This window comes from Molossus molossus, unplaced genomic scaffold (assembly GCF_014108415.1).
Source record: "Molossus molossus isolate mMolMol1 unplaced genomic scaffold, mMolMol1.p scaffold_m16_p_21, whole genome shotgun sequence".
NCBI classification, from domain to species: Eukaryota; Metazoa; Chordata; class Mammalia; order Chiroptera; family Molossidae; genus Molossus; species Molossus molossus.
Genome location: NW_023425357.1, coordinates 51,478,953 through 51,496,149, shown reverse-complemented (window position 1 = coordinate 51,496,149; position 17,197 = coordinate 51,478,953). Strand labels below are relative to the sequence as shown.

General features: G+C 57.4%; 2 protein-coding genes across 2 annotated transcripts; one reads left to right on the top strand and one right to left on the bottom strand.

Annotated features, from left to right (window-relative positions):
* Positions 1-2,102: 2,102 nt before the first annotated feature.
* On the bottom strand, positions 2,103-7,344 carry SPATA33 (spermatogenesis associated 33). The gene is made up of 3 exons (XM_036276077.1): positions 7,308-7,344; positions 6,923-7,037; positions 2,103-2,361 (listed from the first exon to the last, which is right to left on the bottom strand). Exons 1-3 carry the CDS (start codon positions 7,342-7,344, stop codon positions 2,103-2,105), a joined length of 411 nt encoding a protein of 136 aa, XP_036131970.1.
* Positions 7,345-7,505: 161 nt separating this feature from the next.
* On the top strand, positions 7,506-14,818 carry CHMP1A (charged multivesicular body protein 1A). The gene is made up of 7 exons (XM_036275835.1): positions 7,506-7,602; positions 9,713-9,732; positions 12,118-12,195; positions 13,044-13,190; positions 13,702-13,830; positions 14,229-14,416; positions 14,727-14,818. Exons 1-7 carry the CDS (start codon positions 7,596-7,598, stop codon positions 14,746-14,748), a joined length of 591 nt encoding a protein of 196 aa, XP_036131728.1. The 5' UTR covers positions 7,506-7,595; the 3' UTR covers positions 14,749-14,818.
* Positions 14,819-17,197: the final 2,379 nt, after the last annotated feature.

Genomic DNA, 17,197 nt, shown 5'->3' with positions numbered 1-17,197 from the left:
GGCGGGACCGGGCGGGACCAGGGCCACCTGGCGCGTGCGCGCTGAGCGCCTGCTCGGCCCTGCCCGGCTCTGCGGGGCGGGCGGCTCGGGAGCTGCGCGGCCGAGGGGCCGCCGAGCGGGGGGGCCTCCTGTGCCAGGGGACGCGCTGCTAGTGCCGAGCCGCTGTCAGCCCGTCTCGGACATTGCGGAACGAGGACGTGAATCAGTTAATGCGTGGAAACCTTGTGTTTCCATTTAAGCTGATTCGTTCTAGCCTAACATTAAAACTTTTTTTATATTAATTTGCGGTATAAGCACGGTGGTTAGACATTCGTATAACTTACAGAGTGATCCCCTGGCAGGTCCAATACCCGCCTGGCACCATCCATCCGTAGTTATTACAGCGTTATTGACTGCGCGGTGCTGTATTTACCCGACTGTTCTGTAGCTGCCAATTTGTACTTTTTTTTTTTAAACAGAAAGCATTTCTGTTTACTTTAACCAAAATCCAAACACCTAACATAAGCATTTGTATGACCCTTGGGCTCACAAAAGGGAAGAACTTTCTGACCCGATCCTTAAAAGACCGCCCCCCCCCCCCAACCCTCTAGATTCTATTTTATAAAAATATGTGATGAAATCCAGAAGGTACTTCTATCTCCTAACACCCATACTAGAAAATTAATCTCTGCGGTCAGTGTCTTGTGGTTGGGGATACGTTTGAGCCCAGCTTTGGATCTTCTCTGGTGAGGACGGACACCTGTTCCACAGGTGTGAATGCCTGTTTGGTTTTGCCCAGAAGACATCTTGTCCAGAGCTTCACATCCTGTCAGATCACAGCCAACAGCTCTGCGGCTTCCTTCCGTTTCAGCTTCTGCTCGTCACCCTTGTTCACACGTTTGTCCCAGAGAGGTTCCCAATCCCTACTTCTCAATCCCTTTACCTTTCAATCCCTTTACCTTGTCCACCCAGCCCCCAGCCCCCACTCTGGCAACTCTCAGTTCATTCTAGCCTTTTTGAATTCGTTCACAAGCTGATAATGAGGTTGGAATTAGTGCCATAGTAAGTGCAGTTTTTAGATTATTTGAGATGCTCGGGACAGGCATAGGAGGGCAATTTGTAGGTCCAGTAGAAATGTAATGGCTACTAGAAACTTATGGAGAAGGGTAGGCATACTGACCCTATGGATTCAAACCTACATTTGTATGGACTTGATTTGTCTGTATATTTAGTTGTGGCAGTCAGAATGCCTAAATATATTGAGTAATGTCAATAGTGTGTCAGTAAACAATGTCAATATGAGAGTTATTACTTTTCGTGTTATTCCAAAACTTAACTGATTGGAAATGAATTGTACTGTTTAATACTAAAAGAACATACTCTTCATCGACAGAGAAATAGGAACTGTGTGTAGAGCCTGCTGACCATTCTAGGAACTAAGGAAGCTCACACAGACTAACGTGAGACCAGCCTGAGTGGGGCCTTCTCTGCAGCTTGGCGAGGGTGGAACAGCTGAGAGTCCCCTGGAGGGCCCCCGCCATAGGGATCCCGCATCCTCAGCCAGAAAAACAGGACCTGTCAGCTCCACTCTCCTCTTCCTGGGGTAGATATGACAAGGCCACTTCCAAAGTTCTGAGTGTGTGGCTGCTCCCCTCCCCCCACCCCCCACCCCCATTCCACATTCTTCTTTTGAATCTTAATGCCCAGGATCAGGCTAGGAGCCCTTAGGCCCTGCACGGAACATGATACCTTGGAGTTCAGTGCTCAGAGCCCCACCTTCTTTCCAAGTCGGGGGGGACACCCCATTCACTGCAGCTGCCCACGCTCCTTCTCCTTTGGAGTGGGCCGAAAGAACTTGAGCTGACGTAGGAGATGCCACCTGCTGTCTGTTCATCAGTCTGCACAGCCAGCCACTTCCAACGGGGGGAAATGATTTATTCATTTAAACCCACGTAAGAGTCACTCTTGCCCTCAGCCAAGCTGCCAGCAGCTCTGGGGAAGGGGAGACCACCATGGTCACCCAGGGGTTGGGGGTCCTTGTCTCCTGAAGGGTACCTGCAGCTTCCACAGGACAGATGGCCCTTCTGCCACCATGGCTGAGACACCGCAGTGAACAGGGACAGCTACTTGGGATGCTCCTTTATGCTTTGGTCTGAAGCATAGGCATCTACTGTACTGGGGTTCCTGTGCTGGGCGTAGGGGCCACAAACTCTCCTCTCCTCAATGGTTCTCTGCTCTTCCCATCCAGTGGAATTGTAGCTGGTCAGAGTCTCATTTGAGGCTCCAGTGATGATGATCTTTGGAATAACAAGTTTCTTCGTCGACTTTACCTTTCTGTCAGGTTTCTCTAGAAGGAAGGAAGCATCCAGGTATTTAGAAAGTCTGGAAAAACAGACAATGTCTGTGTTAGGGCCAAAGCACAGGGACTACATTTGTGGTTCAGGAAAAAGAAACAGGTGAGGTTGAAAGCAGTCAAACCGCATGGATATTCCAAAGTTTAAACTAGACACTCTTTTAGGACGAAAACAGGAGACACCTGCCATCCATCCACTGTGGAGACCCAGAGCTGCCAAAGGCTCAGATAATACACCTGGAAAAGGCAGGTGTGCCTCAGGCAAAGGTTCAGGTGCAGTTTCCAAAGGGTTCCAAGTCTGGTAAAAGCTTTCTGTACAGAACTTTGTCAGAACACTGTACAAATGGACGTTTCTGATGTTGGCCACATTTTCTTAAACTTGTTAACGTTACAAGGAATACACAGAACCTGTGCAATGCTGAGTTTGTCAAATGTTACAAAAGCATCAGGCCCTGCCCTGCTTCCACCCTGGGGTCACCGTTTGAGGGACATCCCTGCAGCCTCTGTCAAAGTGCTCTGGAGAGGTCTCTCTGCGCATGCACGTGCATGTATGGTTAGAATGTGCACACCATCATATCCTTGCACCACATGACTTTGCAGCATGCTTTGTTCTTCACTTAACACTCACAGACCCAGTCACACGGGACAAATAATTGCCCATTCTGAGCCCTAGAGTGATGGCAGTGAATAATGAATGACCCACAGCAAGCTTCTGAAGTAGGTCCTCCTATGACTTAATTTTACAGATGAAGGAACTGAGGCACAGAAAGTTTAAGTCACCCACCCAAGGCTGGCGGCAGAGGGAGATGCTGGAGCCTGGGTATCATCAGGTCCAGAGGTCCCTTGAAGGTCAGTGCTGCATCCACAGCCTTAATATATATATATTTTTTGTTCAGGTAGAGTGGGAGGGAGAGAGAGGAACAGAGAGAGAGAGAGAGAGAGAAACATCGATGTGAAAGGAACACATCGAGTGGCTGCCACCCGCACAACCGACCAGGGCCGGGGACAAACTGCAACCGAGGTACGTGCCCTTAGCGGGAACCGAACCCGGGTCTCTCAGGACCGCAGGCCGACGCTCTAACCGCTGAACCAAACCGGCCAGGCCCACAGCCTTAATATTTTAACCAAATGACCTCAGCCTGCACTGGGCACTGAGATTTTCATTCCTTTTGATCATGAAGCCAAAAACTTGCATTTCATCATATTCTCCATTTAATTTCAATTGGGGAGTTAATTTTTTACATTGATTTATACAAGTTTTTTATACATTAAGACTACTTAAAAGGCTATGAATACTTAATTTAAAATAATACATGTCAATTAAAAATTGCACATGAAATGATTCTTCCCCTTGCAGGACATGCAAGGTGGTGGCCACTCACAGGACTGCTAACTGACACAGGCTTCTGCTTGACATGTAGCAGCCTCTGGCTGGAAGGCTCAGAGATGGGGGACAGCTGACTGCAGCACCTCCACCAGGGGGCAGCTCGAGGCTCCAAGCCCCAGCCAGTATTCCAGGAAGCTTGTCCTGGCCCAGCCTTAGAAGTCACTTCTGCCACATTGTATTGGTGGTTACAAGAGAATGTTGAGCCTACAGTGACTTAAGGAGGGGCACAAGACCACATCCAGGTGAGAGGCGTGTCAAGGACACATGATGGAGCACATGGCGGGAAGACTTGGGTTCGTCTTTGGGAAACACCAGCAGCCACACATATACACCTTCACTTTGCAGCAGACCTCAGACACCATGTCCATTTAGACCTAAAGTATCTGGATGCAGATCTCACACAAGGACTTGCCTATATCCTATGCTTCTTTGAGGCATAATCTACACAAGATAAAATGCATAGTTCTTGACTGCTCAGCTGGATGAGTTTCCACAATTTTATACAGCGGTGTAACCACCCAAACACGATGCAGAATGTTCCATCGTCCCACAAAGTTCCCTCAGGCCTGTTTCTGGTCAGCCAGCATCCTCTGGTCAGCCAGCATCCTCAGCTCAGGCCAGCAGTCCCCTTGGTTTCTATCCCATAGTAGTCAAGCTTACTTTCAATACTTGGATAACACACAGATTCTTGACTTGTTGGAAGTCTCCATTTCCCTGAAGCTGTTATGGTATTAGGTTAACTAAAGAAACTAGACTTCCCAAAGATCTAAACTTTTCCAAATCTAGTAAGGACATTCCTTAGCTTTAAGATACAGATGTAGCCCGGCCGGTGTGATTCAGTGCTTGAATGTTGACCCTGCACCAAGAGGTCACCAGTTTGATTCCCCGTCAGGGCACATGACCAGGTTGTGGGCCTGATCCCCGGTGGGGGGCAAGCAGGAGGCGGCCATCGATGTTCTCTCTCGTCGATGTTTCTATCTCTCCCTCTCCCTTCCTATCTAAAATCAATAAAGTAAAATAAAGTACAGATGTGAAAGCAGATGTCTCCATCCTGGTTCTGCTGTTCGTCCTGGTGGACTCCACTAGATTCCTGGACACGGTTCTGCCACGGAGCCTGGCGGCTCATTCTATGCAGCCTTGTCTGGCTTTCCTCGGTCTCTGTGCAGCGCTGAACACTGTTGACTGATTTTCCTTTCTTCTTAACAGCTTTATTGCAGTGTAATTTACACATCCTAACATCCACCGGTTTAAGGCATGCAGTTCAGTGATTTTAGTGAACTTCCAGAGCTGGGCAACTGTCGATCCAGCTTTAAGACCTCTTGTTCCCATCTGCAGCCAATCCCCATTCTCGCCCTCATCCCGGGCTTCCCGCTCTGTACATTAGCCTTTTCTGGACATTTCATGTAAATGGAATAATAATACACATGGTCTTTACGTGTGGCCCCTTTCACGTCACGCTGGCTGTAGAGACCCCTGCGGTGTGGCGTGTGTCAGTACCTTGCCCGTTGCTGAGATGCCACCTTGCAAGAGAAACCACACTTCACCTTTTTAAAGCTCCATCCTCACTCTTTTTAAAATTTATTCCTCACCCAAGGATGGTTTATTATTTTTTAGAGAGTGAGGAAGAAGAGAGAGAGAGAAAAAAACTGATGTGAGAGAGAAACATCTATTGGTTGCCTCCTGTTCCAGAGATCAAACCCACAGCCTAGGTATGTGTCCTGAGAATCGAACCCACAACCTTTTGGTGTACTGGATGATGCTCCAACGAGCCACACCAGCCAGGGCAACCATTCTCCCTCTTGCTCTCTGACCTTTCCCCATCTATATCAATCTTCTCTTCGCCCTCCTGAAATGACAGTGTGACAGACAATGTTGGTGCCTTTCCAACATGCAGTCGCCTGCCCACAACTTTCCTTGCAGGCAGAGGTCCAGCCCTGTAAGATTCAGATGAGCCCATCCTGGAGATGCCAGGCAGGTGCTGCCCACCTGGGAAAGGTTCTTGCTAATACAAAGAAAGGAGAAACGCCTCTCATGGACTGTAGAGTCCTGTCTGCTTGTGACACCTGGAGCTGTCCAGCAGTCTGGGACCACATCCGGAGGGTGGCAAAGTATAGGTGCTCACAGTCCTACCATGTCCACCTGCTGTGCTGCTGAGCAAGCTACCTGAGCGCTCTGCCTCTGACCCCTCCTTACATGGGAAACATCAAACCCTCGGCAGTAAAAACACCTCTGGTTGGCTTTTCTGTGACTTGCAGCCAAAAGCCTCCTGAGACTGGCAGCACTCTCCAAACCTCCTCCCTAGGACTCTGGCCCCTCCTTCGATCTTCCAACCCCAAACGAGGGTCCCTAAATTGGGATTTGAAGTTCAGGCCTTGCTCCCAAGCCCGACACCCTCATTTCAAACTGCTTCCTTCCCTTCCTGACCCTACAGATGCTTCAGTCTGAACCTGCCTGAGCCCAGCTCCTCCTGACCCAGCAACTACTCAGTCTCTGGGTCACTGCCGCCACCCTCCTGCCCCTGGTTTTCCGCACATATCACACAGCAGGTTGCGCTGGTTCTGCCTCCTGGGTCCTTTGTATTTCCCACGGCCACTGCCTCATTAGTTCCTACCTCCTGGCAGGAACTGTGGGCCTGTGACAGGTCTCTCCGCGGCCCCAAAGAGCCTTGATGCTGGAGACAGATTTTTCCAGGGCACAAACCCCATCACACGTCCCTTGTTTTAATTCAGGTCCGTTTCCACAACCCACACGATAGAACTGATAGAAGACTTCATCTTCCGGCTGCTGCTGTGGCCTCACCTCTCACCCACATGGAAGGGTCTGGCCACAGGGGTGACGTGCAGCCATTTGCCAAACTGTTGCAGCGTTTGTGCCACTGAGGCCCCTCTTACAGGTGACTGCTCCAGCTTGTTCCGGTCTTGAGGTTGAAGAGCGGCAGTACGTCCACCCTCGGACAACAGCGTGTGCCCCGTGTCTGCGCACTGCGCCCGCACTTGATTATCTGTCACGCGTGGATCGCTTAGCAACTTCACGGAACTTGTTCTCTCCTATATAAAGGTCCTGAATCCATCCAGGAGGGCATGCCCCTTGCTGTCAGCTGTTTACCCCATCCCCAAACTCCCTGAAGCTGCAACTCCGGCTCTCCCCCCTTCTGCATGGGTCCTCCCTTCGATCTCGGGTGACGGCCCCTGCTGCCCTTCGACCGAGAGAAGCCCGCAGGCTTAGTGTCTGGAGGCTTCTCAGAGTCCTGGGAATACCTCTCCATCCACCTCTCCTTAGGCTTTGGGCCTGAGGAGGTGCACCCCTCTTGCTCCGCATCTGGAGTATACGGATGATTACTTAGACCTATGACTTCCTGACTCGGGCAGTGGGTCCGTTCTTCAGTTGCCTTCTTTGGTTCACAATGAAATGGGTGGCTTGACAGACTTGGGTCGCTCCATCTCCCTAAACTGGGTATTTCCATGGAGGGAAACGTCCCGAGGCACGGTCACCGGAGAGGACTCGGGAGTAAGGGGGGCGGGTGCCCAGCACCCCAAGCCCCAACAGGTGCGGCTGCTCCTAAGAGACGGCCTGCCGGCGGCGCTTTACCTTCCCGGGACTTGTGTTTGCTTCTGCAAAGCCCCATGGGTGAGCCTGCTCCCGGCCGGCGCCCGGACACCTGCGCTTCGCGGGCGGCCGCGCCAGTGACTCACAGAAGCCGCTGCTGCGCGGTCGCCACGGCAACGCCTCCGCTCGCGGGACCGGCCGCCGTCCTCTCGCGAGAGCGGCGGGCCGCCGGAAGTCGGGGGCAACCCGGAAGTTCCCGCCTGGCCGCTCGACGACCGCTGGAAACACCGTCCCACCGCCGTTTCGAGGGCTGCCGCCGCCGGACTGACCATGGACGGTAAGAGCCGCGGCCCTTCGGGGCGCAGGCGGGCGCCCCAGGCCTCGTCCTCGGCCCCCGGCCCCCGGTCCAGGCTCCAAGCCCCCGGCCCAGGCCCCCGGTCCTCGGCCCGAGGCTCCAGATCCCCGGCCCCCGGCCCTTTTGGGCGTCCGGCTGCCCCCACCCTCCAGCCCCGGGGCCTGTGAGGGACACGGGCTTTGGGGCCCTGGGATGTCAGGTCAGAGGGCACCGGGAAAAGAAGCGGGGGCAGCGCGGCCCAGGACCCCGCGAAGAGCCTAGGAAAGCCCAGGCCGGCCCCCGGCAGCCCTCCGGAGGGGCCTCCTCCTGCAGATGGGACCGGGGGGCTGCCTGCCCGCTCAGCACACCGGCAGGGAGGGGCCGCTCGCTGGGTGCTGGCGCCCCAGGGGGGTTTGGAAAACCTCTTCCTGACAAGTGAAGAGCCACCAACCCCGTCGTTCAGTGAGGGGAGTTCTGCACAGGTGGCCTGGGAAGATGACATGTCACAAACATACACACAGACACACTCACAGTCACACTCACAGACACACTCACACACTCAGACACACTCACACACACAGACACACACTCACACACTCACAGATACACACACACTCACAGACACACTCACAGTCACACACACACAGACACACTCACACACTCACAGACACTCAGACACACACTCACAGACACACTCACAGACACTCACAGACACACACACTCACAGACACACACACAGACACACACTCACACACTCAGACACACTCAGACACACACTCACAGACGCACTCACACACTCACAGATACACACACACTCACAGACACACAGTCACACACACACTCACACACAGACACACACTCACTCACACACTCACAGACACATTCACAGACACACTCACACACTCAGACACACTCACAGACACACTCACACACTCAGACACACACTCACAGACACACACACTCACAGACACACTCACAGACACACTCACAGACACTCACAGACACACACACTCACAGACACACACAGACACACACTCACACACTCAGACACACACTCACAGACACACTCACACACACTCTCACACACACACACTCACACACACTCACAGACACACACACTCACACTCACACACGGGATTTACTCCCTGGGTGGGCGCTCAAGGGAGCTGGCTTTGCCTGCCCCACTTTCTTCAGGAAGAGAGATTTCCTTGGCCAAGTGTTGCTCTTCCAGAGTCTCCCCACCACTCAGGCCCAGAGGAGAAGGCCAGGGGCAGAGGGTGCTTTAGCAGCAGGGCCACACCCCGGCCAGCCCTGTGTCCCGTGTGAGAGCACCCGCCTGCACGGTGCCAGCCTAGCTGTGGCTCCAGTCACCGCCCTCGGCCCTGGCCAGGCCTGTGCTGGGAGAGGCCCCTCAGCACCCTGTCTGGTCACGGGAGGCGATGTCTTCGTTCTGAGCTGCTGTGGTGCAGTCTTTCGGGAGTCAGTCTCCAGGCTGAGAGATGGAGTCAGTTGAGATGGTTTTAAGATGCACTCGAACCTCCCTGGCCCTGCGCTTTAGTGAGTGAGCAGCGAGTCCCCCCCGTTGTCAAGGCAGTTAGCCAAGGACACACTTAGGTCTCCTCGCTCCTCAGTGTGTGCGGTGAGGCGCCTCAGCCGGATCTGATGGTGTCAGAGGCATCACCCTGCTGTACCCATCCATTTACTTTTGGGGAGAAAGTGGATCAAAAATAGATTGTCAAGTATTGAGCCTTGTGAGATTGGGAGAGAATTCCAAAGGACCTTTGTAAAGTTGCTTTAATGACAGACCACCCCCTTGAATGTTCACTGTGGGCCACACACTGCCCGCACACCAACCCTCAAGGTCAGCTGGTGCCTCCTTGTGTCACTGCTGAGCAGTTGGAGGTTCAGGAGGCCCTGCAGTTGCCCAGGCCCTGCGGCAACGAGGGAGCAGAGCTGCTACGTGTTGGTCCATCTCCTGAGGCCCTGTCAGTGCCGGCCACTCCTGTGCTCTGCTCATCTCTGCGTGTCTAGAGGGTCTGTGATCCTATCTGCTTCTTGGAAGTATCACTTGTCACATTTCTTAAAATACTCAAACCATCTCCTCTCTTTGCAGATACCCTGTTCCAGCTGAAGGTATGTGTTGAATGACCATGCGCCCCAACCCTGTCCTGCTGGTTAGTGAGAGGGGACAGTGGAGTAAGTCACACTCAGAGGGACAGACTGTGAATGGTTGATGCTGCACAGTGCTCAGCCAGACTGACAAGGGGCTACTGCGTGGCTTGATGGCATGTTCATTATTCTCTTGTCTCAGGCTGAGGGGAAGGGTCACTTGGGCTCACCCGTGAAAGAGTGGATGTGTTATCTTTAAGAAACACAGCGTGGGCCCTAGCCAGTTTGGCTCAGCGGTTAGAGCGTCGGCCTGCGGTCCAGAGAGACCCGGGTTCGGTTCCCGCTAAGGGCATGCGCCTCGGTTGCAGTTTGTCCCTGACCCTGGTTGGTTGTGCGGGTGGCAGCCACTCGATGTGTCCCTTTCACGTCGATGTTTTTCTCTCTCTTCCTCTCCCTCCCTCCCACTCTATCTGAACAAAAGGTGGAAGGGTGTCCTCAGGTGAGGGTAAAAAAAAAAAAAAGAAGAAACACAGCTTGGGCCTGTGGCTCCTCCCTTGATGTTCCACTAGGATTTAAAACTGAACTCAGGTCCTGTGCAATCCCACTGAAGGGAGCTGTTGTGGCATCTGGGCTCCCTCCGGTCTGGGTTCCCCCCCAGTCTAGGTGTTCCCTCTGGTCTGGGGGCTCCCTCCGGTCTGGGCTCCCTCTGGTCTGGGTGCTCCCTCCGGTCTGGGCTCCCTCTGGTCTGGGCTCCCTCCGATCTGGGCTCCCTCTGGTCTGGGTGCTCCCTCCGGTCTGGGCTCCCTCTGGTCTGGGTGCTCCCTCCGGTCTGGGCTCCTTCCGGTCTGGGCTCCCTCCGGTCTGGGTGCTCCCTACGGTCTGGGCTCCCTCTGGTCTGGGTGCTCCCTCTGGTCTGGGCTCCCTCCGGTCTGGGCTCCCTCCGGTCTGGGTGCTCCCTCCGGTCTGGGTGCTCCCTCCGGTCTGGGCTCCCTCTGGTCTGGGTGCTCCCTCCGGTCTGGGTGCTCCCTCCGGTCTGGGCTCCCTCTGGTCTGGGTGCTCCCTCTGGTCTGGGTGCTCCCTCTGGTCTGGGCTCCCTCTGGTCTGGGTGCTCCCTCCGGTCTGGGCTCCCTCTGGTCTGGGTGCTCCCTCTGGTCTGGGCTCCCTCTGGTCTGGGCTCCCTCTGGTCTGGGTGCTCCCTCCGGTCTGGGCTCCCTCTGGTCTGGGCTCCTTCCGGTCTGGGCTCCCTCCGGTCTGGGTGCTCCCTACGGTCTGGGCTCCCTCTGGTCTGGGTGCTCCCTCTGGTCTGGGCTCCCTCTGGTCTGGGCTCCTTCCGGTCTGGGCTCCCTCCGTTCTGGGTGCTCCCTCCGGTCTGGGCTCCCTCTGGTCTGGGTGCTCCCTCTGGTCTGGGCTCCCTCCGGTCTGGGCTCCCTCCGGTCTGGGCTCCTTCCGGTCTGGGCTCCCTCCGTTCTGGGTGCTCCCTCCGGTCTGGGCTCCCTCTGGTCTGGGTGCTCCCTCTGGTCTGGGCTCCCTCCGGTCTGGGCTCCCTCCGGTCTGGGCTCCCTCTGGTCTGGGTGCTCCCTCCGGTCTGGGCTCCCTCCGGTCTGGGTGCTCCCTCCGGTCTGGGCTCCCTCTGGTCTGGGTGCTCCCTCTGGTCTGGGCTCCCTCCGGTCTGGGCTCCCTCCGGTCTGGGCTCCCTCTGGTCTGGGTGCTCCCTCCGGTCTGGGCTCCCTCTGGTCTGGGTGCTCCCTCCGGTCTGGGGCTGCTGCACTTCTGGTGACTCCAAGGTGAGCCCCTGCACTGTTCCCTTAATAGCTCACCATCCTGGCTGGTGCTGAACGACTGGGCCAGACTGATGCCCGCCAGCTGTGGGTGCTGCTTGTCACCCTGGCTTTGCCACGGACAGGGAGGGCAGGGGGCATGGGAGGCCTCGGGCACTTTGTTCGCAAGCCCTTGTGTGGACGGCACCGTGTTAGGTGACCAGGACCAGATTTCCAGGGCGGGAAAATGTGGATTTCCCCGTAAGGAGCGTAGGAGTGTGAGTAGACAGGCGCGAGACTCTTTTTCGGTGACAGAAGGTCCCAGTACCGAGTGCATAGGAGAGACGCATGGCTGTGGGAGGGCCTGAGGCAGTGGCCCCCGGTGGGTGGTGTGGGGCAGAGGGGACAACACTCGCAGGACCAGCGTTAGGAGACTTTGGGCCTTGGGGACGTGGGTCACCTGGGCGTCCCCTCTGTCGGCTCCCTGGTCAGGGGAGGAGAGAGCGGTCGGAGTGTCAGATGACCACGGGGAAGACAGGGATGGGCTGGGTGGTCAGGACTCAGGGTGACCTTGTAGAGAAGGCTTGTGCCTGAGAGGCCGGCAGGCTGGGGCGGCCCTGCCAGTGTGACCCGGGCTCTGGCTTCTGCTCAGTTCACAGCGAAGCAGCTCGAGAAGCTGGCCAAGAAGGCGGAGAAGGACTCCAAGGCGGAGCAGGCCAAGGTGAAGAAGGTGAGGCCTGCAGCCCGTCCCCATCTTCGCTCCTGCGTCTCCCTGGGGCTGTCACTTCCACGGGGAGGGGCCGTGCCTGAGGCCTGCAGTGGCTCCTCTGCCTCCGCGCCCCATGTGTCCGGAGCAGAAAGATCAGGCGTCGCCTGTGCTCTCTCTGCCCGTGACTTTCATTCACTTCCTTCGTCTGAACTTGATTTTCCCAACAAAGGACGTAGGACGTGGGTTTCTGGCGGTCCCTCCCGGACTCCACCACTCTGAGCCCTCTTTTCCCGGAGCCTGGGCAGAGGGGAGGCAGCCTGTCTGTGGGGAGAGGGGCAGGGCTGGAGGCTGCCGGGGTCCCCATGTCTAGTGGGGCCTCTCCAGGGAGGGAAGACGGAAAGGCCAGAGGGGTCTGGCTCCTCTCGGTGGAGCCTCTGCTATGGCTGCTGAGTGGGGTGTTGGATTTGGTGACTCCCACCCAGATGGTGGATTCCAGGTAGAAAGGAGGCCAGAGAGCCCAGTGTAGTCGGAGTTCTTGTCTTCAACCGCTGTGATCCCTTTGAAATTGGTGTCTCCCTCTCTGTGTGTGTGGGAGGTGATGTGAGAGACCCGGGCAGGAGCTGAAGAGGCTGGGAGACGGGGAAGTGGAGGGTGGGGCAGTGACCGTGTTGCTGGCTTTGCTGTCGGGGCCCCGCTGCAGGCTGGTCTAGCGGCTCTGCCCTGGCGCCCTGGCTCCTGAGCAGGCTTGGGGCCTGGTGTCGCATCAACATGAGCCTGCAGAGGGTTGTGAAAGGGCCGCACCAGCAGACACGCCCAGGAGAGGCCAGGCCCAGGCCCCTGAGCAGGGGTGGCATTGCCCCGAATTTCAGGCCCTGCAGCAGAAGAACGTGGAGTGTGCCCGTGTGTACGCGGAGAATGCCATTCGCAAGAAGAACGAAGGCGTGAACTGGCTCCGCATGGCGTCCCGCGTGGATGCGGTGGCCTCCAAGGTGCAGACAGCTGTGACCATGAAGGGGGTGAGTGCTCAGCCAGGCTGTGTGTGCGGGCCGCTCCCCTGCTGGCTGCGTCCAGGGACCAGCTGAGGCTGGAAGAGGGTCTGGGGGGTCCCTCCACACAGCAGGTGTGTGCCGAAGAGAACAGTGCCCCCGAGAGCCCTGGAGCCCTTGGGCTCCTAAGTGCCGCAGCCTGGTCTCCTCGTGTCCATTTGTTTCACGGCATTTCCTGGGGGCCTGTCCCAGGGAGAGTGTGGGCCTGTTGGCTCAGCCAGGGCTGGGTCTCGTGGGCCTGAGCAGAGGAGGCTCGGGGGCCTGTCCCAGTGGGGTGGGGAGGGCTGTCTGCTCAGCAGGGCTGGGTCTCGGGGGCCTGAGTAGAGGAGGCTCAGGGGCCTGTCCCAGTGGTGGGGGGGGGCTGTCTGCTCAGCAGGGCTGGGTCTTGTGGGCCTGAGTAGAGGAGGCTCGGGGGCCTGTCTGGGGGGGGGGGGCGTTGCTCTCTTCAGTTGCGTTGCCTCCTCCCTCCCTCCTGTGCCAGGTGACCAAGAACATGGCGCAGGTGACCAAAGCTCTGGACCGAGCGCTGAGCAGCATGGACTTGCAGAAGGTGTCTGCGGTGATGGACAGGTTCGAGCAGCAGGTGCAGAACCTGGATGTGCACACCTCGGTAGGTTGGCTGTGTCCAGGCAGGTGGGCAGCGCGTCGGGAGGGTGGCTTCTGGTTGCCATGCTTTGTCCCCCCTGGTATCAGCAAGTGTCCTGTGTGCTGAGCCCCTGGGGCCGCTCCCAGGGTGCCTGGCATCTTATCGGGGGTCCTGTAGCACACAGAGCTTGAGCGGATGAAGCTGGGGCTGGGGTGCTAGCTCCTTGCCAGATGGGTGGCCAGAAAGGCTTCCTGTGGGACACCCCGAGGCTGGAGAGCCAGACACGTGCTGCAGAGTGAGGAGGCCGGAGGGGCAGTGAGCAGGAAATGCGGCCGGCCAGTCACCACGCAGGGCCGGTGGCCCTTGTGAGGCTGGAGTGCGGCTCCCGGCTTGGACCTGACCGCCCAGAACCTGACCCCCAGGTGATGGAGGACTCCATGAGCTCGGCCACCACCCTGACCACGCCGCAGGAGCAGGTGGACAGTCTCATCGTGCAGATCGCGGAGGAGAACGGCCTGGAGGTCTTGGACCAGCTCAGCCAGCTGCCGGAGGGCGCCTCCGCCGTGGGCGAGAGTTCCACGCGCAGCCAGGAGGACCAGCTGTCCCGCAGGTGGGTGCGGGGGCACCGTGCTCTGAGCCTTGAGGAGACAGAGCGCACCCCACCCCGCAGCACGGTCCAGGTGCCGGCAGGGAGGGGGCTCTGCCCAGGTTCCTGAGTTGAAGTGAGGCCCCTCTGTGTCAGGTCCCACCTCAGGCTCTCCCTGCCCCCAGTGCACCCAGCTCCCTGTGGGGGTGGACACAGCTGCTCCCAGAGCCTTCCCCAGCGTTGCTGGGGCAGCCCGGAGAAGCCGGACTGGAGGAGGGGCGGGGGGAGGGTGCTGATCCCGCCTTCCTCATGGCGGCTCCGCTGTGATCTGCAGGTTGGCTGCCCTGAGGAACTAGGAGCCGCCGCCCGCCCCGCCCGCGCCGGGCCTCCGCTCACCTGCAGCAGCCGGGCCCTCGCTGCTCTCGGCCTCCCCGCCCGCCCGGCCTAGACCTTCCTGCCCTCGTAGGCTGGGTGGCGGATGAGTTTGCACAAACTGACTTTTGTGGGTGATTTCTGTGACTCTGGGCCAAGCAGCTGGAGGACCTGCAGGCTTCCTTCTGTGCCCCACTCTGAGGGCGCCCTACGATAGCCATTGTGCTGCTGGCTGTCTGCCAGTGGGCTTGGTGCCCCTGTTGCTAGGCAGTACCTGGAGCCCTCCCCGCAGCAGGCAGGGGCTCCCCGCCCCTGGGCAGACACGGCACAGGCAGTGCCCCAGGACCTGTGGGGGGCGCCCTCAAGGGCCACCCACAGACGCTCCCCCTGCGGCCTTTGCAGAATGTTCCCCTCCAGCCTGGACCTGCTCTCGTGCCTGCTGGCTGAGCTCCTTGGGGGTACCTAGCCGCAGGTCAGGCATGCCCACTCTGGGGGCGCATCTTCACACCACTGCTGCCTCTGGGAGGGCCCAGGAGGTGTGGGGTGACCCTCGGAGCCCAGTCAGCCAGGCCCTCCCGGCCCAGGAGCAGGCAGCCACACGGTCACACCTCCTGGCCCTCGACTGCGGTGCCTCCCTGACGCCTCCTGTCTTGTGCTCACTGCTGACCCTGGAAGCCAGCCGCTGAGGGGCAGCTGGGGCCAGGCACCCAGGACAGCAGGTGCATCCCGGTGCCTCGGGGCCCAGAGACGGCTGCACTGTCTGTGCCACGTTCCTGAGGTTTACTTTGTTCTTGAAGCTGTTTGTTTTTTTTGTTTTTTGGGGTTTCTTTTTTTTGCCAAAACAGAAGGAATGGGTGGCAGAGGGAGAGTGTTGGGTCTGTGCCCTCGGTGGGAGCTGGTGGGAGCGGCGTGGTGGGTGCCAACCAGGGGGCTCCTTGTACAGCTGAGGTCCTGGCTGCCCAGTCTGTCCTCACTCCAGTGGTTCTTGGGAACAGAGACATCGGAGACCTTCACCTTGACTTCTGCGTTTTCTCCCCGGACTTGGGAGCTGGGCAGCCTGCTGGCCGTGGGCTGTGGGCTGAGGCCCGGGAGTGGGGGCGGGGCGCTTTCTGGCTTTTCTCCTGCAATACCCCCCTCAGTGCCCTGGCTGTGACCCCTTGGGGTGCCCACGTACTGGGGTTCAAAGGAGATTTGTGTGTCCTGGACCTAGTGGGGGAGAGGCCGTGGCCCATGAACGGCAGTGGGTATTTGTGCCCTTTTCCTAGAATGCTGTAAGTAAACAAGTTGATCCCTAAGAAATGGCTCCAAGTTTGCTTCAGTGGCTTTGGGGTGGGGGCAGCCATACGTGGGACCCTCAGTGTGGCCGTGCAGCCCCCCACGCAGGAGGCTGAGGGGTACCTGCAAGAGGGCAGGCAGGGTACAGGGAATACAGATCCTCAGTCTCCGCCCAGACAGAATCTGTAGTAAATTTTTACTTTGAAATAATTGTAAACTTAATGTTTTGAGACTATTTCAAGACGAGTATTAAAGCTTTTGTCATCCGGCCGGTGTGGCTCAGTGGTTGAGCATCGACCCTGCACCAAGAGGTCGCTGATTCGATTCCCAGTCAGGGCACATGCCCAGGTCGTGGGCCCGATCCCCAGTGCGGGGCGTGCAGGAGGCCAGTCGATGTTCTTTCTCATTGATGTTTTTATCTCTCTCTCACTTTGACTTTCTCTCTAAAATCAATAAAGAAAAAGTAAATAAGGCCTTTCTCGTAGCCCACCAGGGGGCCCTTTCCACCGTGCCGGCCCCACCAGGAGCGGCCCTGGCACGGTGGGGGCGCTGGCAGAATTCAGCCAGCTCAAGAGAAATCCTGGCTTGCTTTTTTTCCCCTTTAACATTAACTTGACCCTAGGCGTCGAGCACGCACAATGTCCTTTCTGGTCACTTTAGATCCCCTGGAGGGGGTGCCAGCGGGACAGGGACAGGCCCGGCTGGCCCAGGGCCTGGAGAGTCACGGCCTCACAGCAAGTCTGAGGGACACTAATGACAGGCACAGGCTGCCCGTGTCCGCCGGGGCCACGCTGAGAAGGGGCATTCTCGAGCCTGGAAGGGCTCCAACATGTTGGGGTCCCATGCTGGGTCTGTCACCCATGAGTTATTCATCTCGAGTCATCCACCAAATGTCCAGCAGGAGGTGCTGTTCCTCTCCCACCACATGGAGCTCTGCCCTGCAGGGTCTGGCAGGACCTAGTCCCCTGTATGTGAAGAGACCCTGCAGGAGTAGCCAGAGAGGCCTGCTCAAGCCTGGTTCCAATCTACCACCACAGGCTGAGCTGGGGGGGAGGGGGTACACGCGTGTGAGTGCATGTGGATATATATGAATATGTGTAAATGTGTGTGTGCAGATGTGCGTGAGTGTGTGTGTATAGGTTGGTGTGTGCATGAGTG

Bases quoted from the DNA above. Each gene is read 5' to 3' on its own strand.
- CHMP1A (XM_036275835.1), top strand. The intron at 12,196-13,043 runs GTGAGGCCTGCA...CCCGAATTTCAG, and splicing joins AGCAGGCCAAGGTGAAGAAG to GCCCTGCAGCAGAAGAACGT. The intron at 13,191-13,701 runs GTGAGTGCTCAG...CTCCTGTGCCAG, and splicing joins CAGCTGTGACCATGAAGGGG to GTGACCAAGAACATGGCGCA.
- SPATA33 (XM_036276077.1), bottom strand. From the start codon at position 7,344: ATGGGGCTTTGCAGAAGCAAACACAAGTCCCGGGAAG. The intron at 7,038-7,307 runs GTAAAGCGCCGC...CGTATACTCCAG, and splicing joins CAAACACAAGTCCCGGGAAG to ATGCGGAGCAAGAGGGGTGC. The intron at 2,362-6,922 runs GTCGAAGGGCAG...CTGTTTTTCCAG, and splicing joins AAGCCTGCGGGCTTCTCTCG to ACTTTCTAAATACCTGGATG.